At 34.3% G+C, this 13162-nt stretch overlaps 1 protein-coding gene across 1 annotated transcript; it reads left to right on the forward strand.

The window, feature by feature from the left end:
• Window positions 1-1579: 1579 nt before the first annotated feature.
• Window positions 1580-7403, forward strand: LOC114305525 (putative sugar phosphate/phosphate translocator At3g14410). Its single transcript, XM_082910602.1, has 6 exons — window positions 1580-1848; window positions 1960-2228; window positions 3353-3472; window positions 4968-5069; window positions 5676-5787; window positions 7388-7403. The coding sequence occupies exons 1-6, from the start codon at window positions 1580-1582 to the stop codon at window positions 7401-7403; spliced, it is 888 nt and encodes a 295-aa protein (XP_082766728.1).
• Window positions 7404-13162: the final 5759 nt, after the last annotated feature.

Consider the following 13162-nt stretch of genomic DNA (forward strand, 5'->3'; position numbering starts at 1 on the left):
AGTATGTTTACCATGAGGCTATATGCTTATGTGATATAACTGCCTGAATGCCTGTGGGTGAAGGTTGGATTATTTGAATTGGAATAAATGCATTGACTGTGAGTTTTAAACCCACCAGATAGTGGCAAAATCATGTTTTTCTAAGCCCACCTGAGGGTGGCAAATCCACGTCTTAGCCTACTTGTGGGTAGCACCATCAAACCATTTTCAAACAAACAAACATGAAATGTTTTGTTCCAATTCAGGCGATCCAGTCTATACTTGTATGCTGTGTGCATCACATAGTAAATCTAGGCTAATAACCGGAACACTACAACAAAAGTAATCTATGGTGACGAAAAGTAGTGAAGAAAATAAATTTCGTCACTAAATAAAAATAATCCGTGACGAATTATAAAATTTTGTCACATATAACAAAAAATAAAAATAATAGGTGACGAAATTTATTTTTGTCAACAAATACTTTTTTTTAGGTGAGGAAAAATTAAGTTTCGTCATCGAAGGTTTTCCCACTAATTTTTTTTTGGTGGCGCCAAAATTTTGAGACTTTTGGTGAGAAATTTTTTTGTCACCAATTATAAAATTATTAGTGAGAAAAATGTTTTCGTCACCAATAATTGTATATATATATATATTTTTGAGAAACTTGATTTTAAATTTTTTAAGACCATTTGGTGAGAAATATATTTTTGTCACTAATAATTTTTAATATTTTGAGACTTTTTAGTGAGGAAATTATTTTGTCACTAATTTTAAAGGGAAAATTTTGACATATTGGGCGGTAATGAAAAAAAATAGACTACTAACTTCCCTCCTTTTTTTTTTGTTTCTCATTTTTCCTCTCCCCTCTCTCTCTCACTCTCTCTCTCTCTCTCAAAACAAAACACAAGTTAATTAGCTTTCTAAGTAACCTATGGTGACAAAAAGTAGTGAAAAAAATAAATTTCATCACTAAATAAGAATAATCCGTGATGAACTATAAAATTTTGTCACATATAATAAAAAAGTAAAAATAATATGTAAAATTTTGTTACATAATTTTAGAAAGGATATGAATAATTCTTAAACATTTAAAAATGAAACAAGAAAAAAAATTAAAAAGCAAAACTCAAACCAAACAGGCACCTCACTTTTTTACAATCCCTCCCAAATTCCCCTCTCTTTTTTCGCTGGTAGGTAAAAACCCTCATCTCTCCCCACGATTTTCACTCGTTCTCTCATGATTGGAAGTTCTCCCTCTCTCATGGTTTCCGCCGTTTGCCGTTGCTATCATTGTGCTACACCTCGTTACTTCATTCTGCTTCGGTAGGTGGTCCCTCTTTGCTCTGTATCCCACCCAAGGAATTTTGGTTTGGTTTTATTTATATTAATACATTGTTCCTCCACTCGGTTTTGGGTTGGAATTCTAGTATTGACCCAGGTTTATCTAGTTCTAGATTTGATAAGAATTTGTATGGAACTGACTTGGTGCAATCTTATCCTTAAGCATGAGATCACCCATAAAGATGGATTAATGGCTCTCTGTTTAGGAAATAGATTAACTTGTTTCATATCATACACAAATTGAAAAGGATATAAGATGGCAATGATTTCTAGGGTTTTAAATGCCCAAAATTGCTATTCTATATGTGAAGAATGTAGTAGAATGCTTTTAATAATGTCAGTGATAAGTTTTGGTGTTCTAGTGGCTTCATATGAGGAGATTGTTATTAACTGGATTGGTTTGGTTTACCAAATGGGAGGTGTTGTTGGGAAAGCTTTGAGGCTTATATTCATGGAGATTTTTGTTAAAAGGAAGGGTCTCAAACTAAACCCTATTTCTGTCATGTACTGCGTTAGTCCCTGCAGGCATGTATTTTCATCTGCCAAAGTTTAATTGTTATCATTATTTCTTTCACCATTTGATGTTTATATGCAGAACCTTTTTGCCATGTGAACGGAATCGTAGTTCTTGTGCAGTGCTCTTTGCTTGTTCATTCTGTGGATTTTTCTAAAGAAGCCAAAGATGGATACCCAAGGGACATGGAGCTTTCAACCTGTTATCCTAACACTCAATTCTCTCTGTACTTTTGCACTCAATCTATCAGTTTTTCTTGTGATCTCACATACAAGTGCTTTAACAATTCGTGTTGCTGGAGTTGTCAAGGATTGGGTGGTTGTCTTACTATCAGCCATTCTGTTTGCTGATACAATGCTGACAATGATAAATCTGTTTGGTTATGGCATTGGTAATTTTTCGATAACAAATACTTTTGTTTTGGGTTTTCACTATAGTTTGTTGTCTTAAAATTTGATATTAGTATTATGATATTTATTTATATATTCAGTATGCCCTTTGTATATTCTCAATGTTGTACTGTTTATATTCTAGTATTATAGATTGTTCACATCGGAAATCAATTCCAAGAAAGTAGAACAAAAAACTATAGTCTGTCATACTTTAAAAATGGCATTGTATAGGTGGTTATCCTTTGTATTATCCATAAAAATTTATTTTTCTTGAGCTTTATAAAAAAAATTGCTCTTTCAATGTTATGGAATTCACATTTTCTTGATGAGGATACTGTTGCTTATCTGACCATTGAGATATGCCTTTTTTTCATATTTCCGCTGGGGTAATGCTTGGCATATTGTGTGTTGCATTTGGGTTTCTCTTTTTCCTGTACTTTTTAATGTATTATTTTTTTTCCATTCTCTGATAAAAAAGACTATTGTTTATTTCATCTGCATTTCAGATAGTGATCGTGCTTAGGATCTGGATGAGAACCCTGTTGATCACTCAGGAACGAAATTTCAATTTTAATGTGCTGCAATAATGTTTCTGCTGTCTTTAATACTATTTGTGCAAGACAAAAAGATATGTGATTTAATTTTCTTTTTGGTTAGACATGTGATTTCATGAAATAGAGATTACCTATCTAGGAAGCATGGACATGCCTCCTAGGTCAGCATGTCTATGTCTAACATGTGTCCAATTATGCCCTTTTTTTATTTTTATTTTTTAAAAAGCAGACATGCTAGCATGTGTGAGGCACATCTGTGGCCTTGGTTCAAGTTTGGGAAAAAATAGAGTAAAATGAAAAGAAGTTTTTTATACCAACTAATTACTTCTTCAGGCTTTTTAATTTTTCAAACCATAAAGACTAATAATTTCCAATTTGTTTGTGAATCCTTATGCCTTCTTAAAATAGACTTTAGGGTGTTCTCTATTATATTTTCAATTTTTTTGTCTCCATTTTTTGAAAATTGTAGTTTTAGTATGTCTGTATTATGTTGCATCTGCATCTTGTTTTTACATCTGTGTTTCTTAGATACCTATTGACCTAGCGAAGAAATATGGTTTTTTATGCAGCCATTGCAGGTGTAGCTGCATATAACAACCACAAGTTGAAAAAGGAAGCTTCTCAAGGCTCCTCTGATGAGTCTCAACATGCTAAATCTACGCCATTAACTTCATCTTCAACTATTGAAAGTAGATAAATAGAGAGCGGTCTCATAGTTTAGCTTGAGGTATGCTACTTTAATTGTTCAATTTGACTCTTCCCTCAAAGTGTAAGGAGTTTGAAGTAAGGTTTGTGGCACACACTGTTTGACCCTGAGAAGCCATTGGGTATGCACAATTTCGATTTGATAAGGCTCATTTTGTCAATGGGAATTTGTTGACAATGGGATTTATTTAGGATGAGGTAGCTATTTTAGATATGGAAAAAATCCCATAACTTTGTTGGTAATGACCTGTTGCGAGGATTTTCATGTTCAAGGGCGACGACAAGTAGAAATTAGTGACTTTAACTGAACCACTAGAACTTTGAAGATCAATATTAAATTTGTAATATTTTAACAGTTTCAATGGAGTGATATATCTAAGTGACCCCCTGTTTTTTTCCCCTGAAGCCCCTTCTCTCTATGTTGAAACTTTGGATTTGATGACTCCAAAGTGCCATCCTTTATGTGTTCTGTTTTTTTTATTTTTTTTCCAATAATTCTGAAATATTGTGTTTTTTTTAATTATATTTTGTATTTTATTTTAATATTGGAACTAGAATCTGTTAGAATTAGTTTCAATCACAACGGTTGAATTTAGTTCCAAGTTATCACTTGTGAGCTTAATATTATAATGTTTTATTAGATTTACTAAAATGAGATGGAATAGAATAAAATGATTTTTATGGAAGAGTTGGCAGCAATGTATTGATTATCCTTTTAGGTTGACAATTAATATAGAAAGTTTTGCTTTCAATAAATTTAAGACAATCTATTCCAATCTACTTACTGTTTTTCACTATCCTACCAATGACCTAGGTTTCCTGGGTTGGGTTACAAGTTTTTGCTTAGGTGCTATCGTCCATGCTACGCAATTGCCTCTCAATAAGCAAACTATAAGATGAGCTGAGTTGCTTTGAGAAGCTCTAGCTTCGGTTTATTTAGAGCTTTGCCAAACTTGTATTATGTCAAATACATGAACCTCAAGCCTAGACTCCAAGCTTCTTTGTTTAATATGTGAGCTTGATCAATGTGTAGCTTGGCTCGTAAGGCCCATTAACATACGGGTCTGTGAGATAATACCTAAAAGGAAATCTCGTGCAAAAGTGAATCAGTGTCATATGAGAGGGGCACTATCAGAGTGCAAAGGTGTTCGTGCTTCGAGTAATAATAATTTAAGTTGCTTTAGGGAAGCTAGTTGTAGCCCTCCATTAACTTAGCTTATATGGGTGATAGGGAAATCTCAAAGTTGTTTCTAATTATAATAAATGGAAAACGCAAATCCCATATAGCCCTACACTAATTATTTAATTTCATAAACAATAGTGATGCTGTCATTTGAAGTCTTTGACAAATGCTTATTGACTGTTATTCTTATTCTGGGCATCAACTTTTTCTAAATATTTATGAAATATATACCAAATTATGGGTTTCATCTTTTTGGTCTTTTCATGGAATCTAATTATTTGTTGCTTTTGTTGCAGGCAATAAGGTTAAGAAGCTCTGTGACTTGTGTAACATAACTGTGAATAAGAATGTTGTGTTTGGTGACAGCAGTGCCTTGTCCCCTGGAGGGGTACGAATTGGTAAGAACTGTTGATTTGTGGGCATCATTTTACTGATAATAGATAGATCTCACATGAGAATGTGACTGAAAGAGTCTTTTGAATTGACTCCTAGAACAACTGACTTTTATGGATTACTACAACATTTTCTCCCATAAAAACCAGTGAATCTAGTAGGGGAGGAGCGAGGTGGACTTGAATTGAAAGTGTGGTTTTTTTTATCACTGAATACTTCAGCTCAAACCCATTTACCCCATTTCCTGAGATAAATGATTTAACTAGGCAAAATGGGTTTTATTCAACTGCTCTAGCCATGTGGTACTCAATATTTCATTAAATGCTTAGATGTCAAAGTGGAATTTAAAGAATAATTGATATGAAAACTTGAAGTTGCATACCTGTATCCACCAAATTACGTGTCTAGTAATTCTGACAGATCTGGTTTGGTGTGCGCGTTTGTTTAGTGATGCAGTAAATTGATTGCTTTCACGATTTGGGTTGATTGCTTTTTAATTTACTCAGAACTTCGAAACTCACTTGTTTTCTGTTGAAATATGAATCAGAAAACCAAATAGTTTGACATTCTTTTCTTTGATATAAATGAGTAAGGAGATTCTCTGTTTGCAGGTACTTCAGCTATGATTTCCAGATGGTTGTTTGAGAAGGATTTCGAGCAGATTGCAGAGTTTCTCCACCGCTCTGTGACAATCACATTGAAGATCCAAAAGGAGAATGGAAGGCATGCCAAAAAAAGGCTAAGAAGTAAAAATAGTGTACTCCCCTGTTAGTTTCCCTGTTTCAAGCACTGGACCTATTGCACTTGCTGGTATTCATAGAAGTAAAAATCTTCTGAGATGAAGAAGCCTTACAATTTTCTTAATTTAAGATCATGTTGCTCAAATGAAGATAATTAGGCATACAAAACTAAGTTGGTGACATATGTTGTATGCACCATCATATGATTGCATCCTTTTTTATAATGCTTTAATTTGTTTTTATTTCTTCTATTGTCGCCATTCCCATTGCTTTCTCCTTCAAGTTGAGATAACTTATAGATACTTTGTGCATGTAGATAGCAATTATACCACGCACTTAGCAAGGACATGGATGGCTGAGGCCTGCCACCAAAGTGGTTGCGCTTTCTTAAAGTATAAATCAGGTGTCTGATCATTGAAATCTCATTCTGCTATAATATTTTTTGGCTTTCCTGGGTGTATCATTGTATTGTTTGATGTCTTTCTTATTTATTTATTTTTTATTATTATTTTGCTAATTTACATATCAGTGCACATTTATTCTTGTACTGATTTAGAGGGTGACTGGACACTGTACATAAATGGAACTCCTCTGTTTTATTTTTTTTTTGTTACATTTTAAATGAAATCTATATCTGTTACAATTTAAATATGCTGAATGTTTGATTTTAAATTATTTTTTACAATATTTTGGAGTGATGCTTTTGTCTAATACAAACATATTTGCGCATGTCACTCACATTATATGTATATACATGTTAAAACATAAACTCGTAATGTGAAATATCAATTTTTGTTATGTAATGCATAAAGTGAGGACATTTCAAGACCTTAGAGACATGACCCCACAGGAGCGTGCTAAACTGCTGACTCAAGTTGCCAGTTTCTTAAGAAACATGGTTTCAACGGGCAATTTAGGGGAGGGGCAACCCTAGATCGCTTTTTTGGTAAGTCTATCTTGCTTTATCTTTTTATTTTCCTCATGTTGGTTAGTATATATTGGTTAAAACACAACTGTTTAAGAAAGTTACACTTTGCAACATTGTTAAATTGCTAGTACAAACATTGAAACATTGAAAATGATCATAACACACTAAAATGCTTAGTTTTATATTATTTATGTTGATCTATCTTAGTTTGAATTTTGTGAAATTGAAAACCCATTAAAAACAATCAACCCGTATCGGTATTTCTCATTTCTTTCTAAGCAAAGTTGGAGAAACAGTGAGTGAGATAGTGAAGTTGTATCAAAGGGACATCCACTGGTAGATAGTGAAATTTATGGAGAAAACTGGAGTTAGTAGAACAAAGATCCAAGTTTCATTGAACCATTCTATATGACAATAAAACTCATCATGTTGCTTGATTGTTTTAAATATTGGCAGGTTCATAGGTGTTCATATAACTTGCAAGAACTTGCCCCAAATTAGATTGTTGTTTTGTGATTTAGTACAGATGAAAGTCAAATTTCGGTAGAAAATGCATTTTTGCTAAATTGGTTTACTCATATATAAAATTATTTATATATGAGTTTAGATGTAATTGATAATATATTAATGTTTTCCTTTTTTATTTTCTTTGCAGATTGATTTTTGGATGACATTTGGAAGCATACTTGCAAATCAAGATCAAGTGTTAATTTTTTTTGTAGACGGATAATTAGTTCTACTTGTAACTGATCAAGTGTTGATTTTTATTTATTAATTTTTTTTTTTTTTTTTTGTGGATTGATACTTAGTTCATTTTGTGATTTGCTTTGATTGTCTTTTTGTTATAGTTAATGAATTGTTATTAAATTTGTTTGATGGATATATTTTGGTTTATAATTTCAATTGTTTATTGAATTTTTTGTGGAGTGGTGTATAATAGCTAATGGATTTCTTAGTAAAATTTTAAGGCTATTGAAATATAAGCAGAGATATTTGTGAAATAATAATTTAAATTGAAATATAAAATATGGAACAATAAGTTTTGTGACGAATTTTTTCGTCACATGCAATTATTGTCACAAAGTTCTTATTCGTCAGCAATAAATAACTTTTTGTGACAAAATTTGACGTTGTTTATATATGGAAAGTTGCTTAATTTTGTTGTTTGGTGACTAAAAATTTTGTCATGTATAAATCTTATTGCCACGAATTATATTTCGTCACTTATATCAAACTTTTGAAGATGAAAAATTTCGTCAACTTTACATCTTACCGTGACGAAAATATTTCCTCGCTAATGATCAACATCTGTGACAAATTTTTTTGTCAACTAAAGTTATATATACGGTACTGAGTAAGTATTTGGTGACGAAAATGAGGATTTTTTGTGAAAAAATATTGTCTAATTGGTGACAAAGGTTTTCGTCACTAAAGTAATTTTATTAGTGACGAAATTCTTTTTCCTCACTGTGATCTTTAGTGACGATCATTCAATGACGAAATCGGTGACGAAAATATTTCCTCACAAATATCTATAGTGACGAAATTAGCTCTTTGGTGACAAAAATAATTCGTCATTCAAGACCCAACTTCTTGTAGTGGAATAAGAACGCATAAAATTTTCAAAACTAGATATCATGGTTAGTAGAGGCCGATCTTTGATCGGGCGACCGGGGGTGCTCACGAAGTGACCTTCCCTAATGGTACCCAAGTTCCCAAGCCGAGGCAACTTTGGTGATGACGGACACGTGGCCTTAGGCAAACGAGTCAGGGTTTCCTAAATTTTCCCAAAATAAAACATTTAGGTGGCGACTCTGTATCTGGCAAAGCAGTCCATGTTTGGCACTTCTTTAAAAATCTATTTTTCTCAAAACGATTTGTTGGATTTGGACTCTTTGGTTCAGATTTAGAACCGTGACAATTTGAGAGTCCGAACTGTAGTGAAGCCCAAACGAACAGAACGGGACTCACCCTCCCGGGGCGTTCGGGGACCTCTACAGGGAGGAACCCCCCTATTTATAGAAAAACACCCTCTAAGCTTGGAAACATCCCACCATACACGTGTAGGGAGATGCAACTTATTGTGCTCACAGCTGTCAACAAATATCTGGAAAAAAGCATTGGTGGCCGACCAGCCACACCTCTGGCCGACAACCATTATCCATGGCCAGCAGCCCATGGTGGTGGCCAACAGGTCACCAAAATGTTCTAGACTCAAAAACAACAAGGATTGGCCCAAAACCAAGCACAAAACAGATAAGGTTTCAAGGCTCAAAGGCAAAGCACTCCACTGAGAACTTTGAGCACTCAAAACAAACACATGCAATCATAATCATCAAGTACACAAGCGATGACGTCCGAGTCTTGAGAACGGTCAAAAATGGGGTGTCTACAGTCATTGTTATAGAAAGGGTTGAACCATTCCTTTTATATGTAATGATGTAAGCCTACGTACAACTTATTTAATTGTTTATCATGTTGCATTCATTATGTAATTGAATGAGAGAATCTACATTTATTTATCCTTGTTAATGTATAGAACTTCTGTACATTATCTCTGAAATTGTTTTATAATAATGGATTGGTAATGATATCCATGAAATAAAAAGTGGGGAGTTACGTAACAAATACTTAAGCACAAGAGAGACAAATAAATAAATAAGATCACCAAATGCTTTTTCACTGGATTCAATATACTTTTTATTGAAATCGATAGATATTTTTAACATTTTCGTCAATTCAAGACATTTTTTTACAATATTTTTAATATTAAACAATGTCACAGGACACTTTTTAACGTCCTTTACTTTTTTATGGTACCTAGATAATGGGTTTATTATAAATAAATAAAAAAATTCTTAGGATTTCGCGTGTTTTTCAATTTAAATCTAAAGTTTCAATTTTGACAAATTAAACCCTAAAGTTTCATCAATATTTCAATTTGTCCCCTCCATCCATCTCCGTTTATCTCCATTCATCTTTTTCTTTCAGCAGCACACAACTTTCACATCAAAATTCACCTGTTCAAGTCATCGTATCTCCCTCATTGTAACTCTGTTTCGTCTCATTTTTGAGTCATTGGATTCGCCCATGGCATAATTTTCATTCCATTTCTCATATGCCTTGCTCCACTTCTTTTTTCATGCTGTCGGAGTTTCGAAAATTGACCAAAAATAATATTTTTCTTCCCCTTTTTTACTTTTCTTCAAGCCATCTTTTAAACTCCATAACTTTCTCAATTCCCAACGGTTTTACTCTATTCTTTTGTCAATCTCTTCACCTCACTTTCTACTTCATTCTACGTTACCTCGATTTCTTACTACTCCTCGAAATGGGTGGTTTCTATATGTCAAAAATAGACCAAAAACTAACTTCGAAAATTTCAAAAACTTATCTCTTTTGTTTCTTTTCCTTCCATCTTTCTTCTTCTTCATCTTCACCTATTACATGTTGCGAATGGCGGTTCTAGGTTTTGATAGAGATAAGCGATGGTGATGGTAGTGATGGTCCAATAGTGGTGACAGTAGTAGCGATCAACTTCATCATCACCACCTGAACTACCAACCACCACCATGTGAGCTTCATCATCAGCACCTCTCAACCTCACTGTTGCCATGAAACTCCATCACCACCACTTTTAAACCACGCCACCACTATTCTTGTAATCACTTCCTTAAACCGTGAGCTTCACTACCACCGTCGTCGCTGTCGTCACCCAGCTCTGTCAAAACCTAGAACTATCAATCACAACATGTTATAGGTGAAGATAAAGAAGGAAGATGGAAAAGAAATAAAAGAAATAAGTTTTTGAAATTTTTGAAGTTGGTTTTTGGGCTAATTTTGGCATACCGATGCCATCCATTTCGAGGACGAGTATGAAAGCGACATAGCATAGGACGAAGTAGGAAGTGTGGTGAAGAGCTTGGCAAAAGAACGGAGTAAAACTGTTAAGAATTGAGAAAATTATGGAGTATGAAAGATGGCTCGAAGAAAAGTCAAATATGTAAAAAAAAATCTTATTTTTTGGTCAAATTTTGGAACTCCGATGACAAGCAAAAAGAGGTGGAACAAGGCATATGAGGAATGGAATGAAAACTAAGTTATGGGATGAATCCAACGACATAAAATGAGGTAAAACGAAATTATGACAAGGGAGATACAAAGGCATAAACAATTGAGTTTGAATATGAAAATTATGTGTGCAGTGGAAGAAAATGAATGGAGATGGATGAAGGGGCTTATTGAAACACGGATGGAGGGTTTAATTTGTCAAAATTGAACTTTGGAATTTAAATTGAAAAACACGCGAAACCTTAGAATTTTTTTTTTTTTTTTTTGTAATTAACCCTTAAATAATCTACTAGGCTACTACAACATTATTGTCCTACAAAATAAAAATTGAAAACAAAATACAATATATATATATATATATATATAAATGATAAGACAACCATAACAGCAACTCTAGCTCCAGCAGCTCCAGCTCCAGGTTTAACTTCAGCTTCAGAATCAGTTGCATCAGTTGCAACTGCTACAGCTCCAGCTGTACATTCAGAATCAGTTACATCAAGAGCATTGTATAGTCAGTTAGGAATTGGTTAAGTGGTTAGGAATTAGTTAAGTAGTTACAGTGATTAGTTACAAGCTTACTTCAGTCTCAGCATTGTATATAAATACTGTTATGTAATTCATAATTGAATATAAGAAAGAATATCCCTTTTTTCATGGTATCAGAGCACCTATAGCTCTCACGAGCACTCTAAATTTCTAATATCAATTTCTCTGTAGTTCTTCAAAGCTCTGCAAGAAGTTTCACAAATCTTCAATGACTTCTTCTACATCTTCAATGACTACCTCAAGCACTCTTCTTTCAAATCTCAGTCTTCTCATCTCAAATCGCAATTCCTTTATAACTGTCAAGCTAGATTCATCAAATTTTATCATTTGGAGAAGTCAAGTTCTTAATATTCTACGTGCTACAAATCTACTGGGGTTTGTTGATGGTTCTTCTCCTCCTCCATCATTAACAATCAAAAATTTTGATGGAGCTGAAGAAATCAATCCAGATTATGCACTGTGGAAACAGATTGATGCACATCTCCTGAGTTGTATTACAGCTACACTCACACCTGTGATTTTTTCTTCTGTTTTGCATCTGCAACACAGTGTAGAGGTCTGGAATATTCTTTATAAAAGGTTCACTTCTGTGTCTCGTAGTCATATTCGTCAAATGAAGAATCGTTTGAATAATCTGACTAAAAGCTCTCAGAAAATTGAAGAATCCTTGTCTCAGATTAAAACTCTGGCAGATCAACTTGCACTTGCTTCTTCTCCTATAGAAGAAGAAGATCTAGTTCTTCTCACCTTGAGCGGTTTACCAAATGAATTTGATGCTTTGAAGACTACAATTCGAGCAAGAACCGAAGCTATCTCGATGGAGGAACTTTCTTCTCTTCTCTGTTCAAAGTCTCTGCATATTGATTCAAAAACAAAGAAGATTCAGGCGCATAAATCCCCCATTGCATATGCTACTACTCGTGGCTCTTTTGGCCGAGGCAGGTCTTCGTTCAGAGGTAACAGAGGTGGTTCTAGATCTGGCTACCGAGGTCGATACTCTCCTAGAGGGAGAGGTAGACAATTATTAGGAGGACAACACCACAACAACTTGATTTGTCAGATTTGTGGTAAGACTAATCATTTAGCCTTGGATTGTTGGCATAGGTTAGATCCTACTTATCAGCCACAGTCTCAGTAAACTGCCTCTCCATCTTATCAATCTTCACAATCATCAACTGGACAGTCAAACTCTCAAGCTTATGTGGCCTCTGCTCCATCTCAGTATGACTCTTCTCCATGGTATCCTGATTCGGCTGCATCTGATCATATAACTAATGATCTGTCAAATCTGAGTCTTCATCAACCATACCAAGGTTCCGATCATATCATTGTTGGTAATGGTAATTCTATCTCTATTCTTCACACTGGTAAAGGTCTTTTGCCTACTCCACATCATACTTTCAAACTCAATAAAGTTTTGCACACTCCTATTGCTTCTAATCTTGTGTCTGTGCATAAACTCACTAAAGAGAATCAATGTACCATTACATTTGATGATTCATCCTTCATTATTCAGGACAAGCACACGAAGGGCATTTTGCACAAGGGCCTTAACTCTCATGGTTTATATCATTTTCATGCACCGTCCAAGCTTGCCTCTTCTCCATCAACTGCTGCAGCTGTTTCTCCTTCTTCTATTTCTCATAATGCTTTCTTTCATTCCATTACTACTGTTGTGTCTGAAACTGTTTGGCACCAGAGGTTGGGTCATCCATCACCTCTCAAGTTTAATAAACTGAAATCTTCTCTTTCTATTGCTTGTAATAAAGCCAAGAATAATGATTCCCCTTTGTGTTCACTGCTCTACGGCCAA

Source organism: Camellia sinensis, unplaced genomic scaffold (assembly GCF_055761805.1).
Source record: "Camellia sinensis isolate YWXY unplaced genomic scaffold, ASM5576180v1 Unanchor1, whole genome shotgun sequence".
Lineage (NCBI taxonomy): Eukaryota > Viridiplantae > Streptophyta > Magnoliopsida > Ericales > Theaceae > Camellia > Camellia sinensis.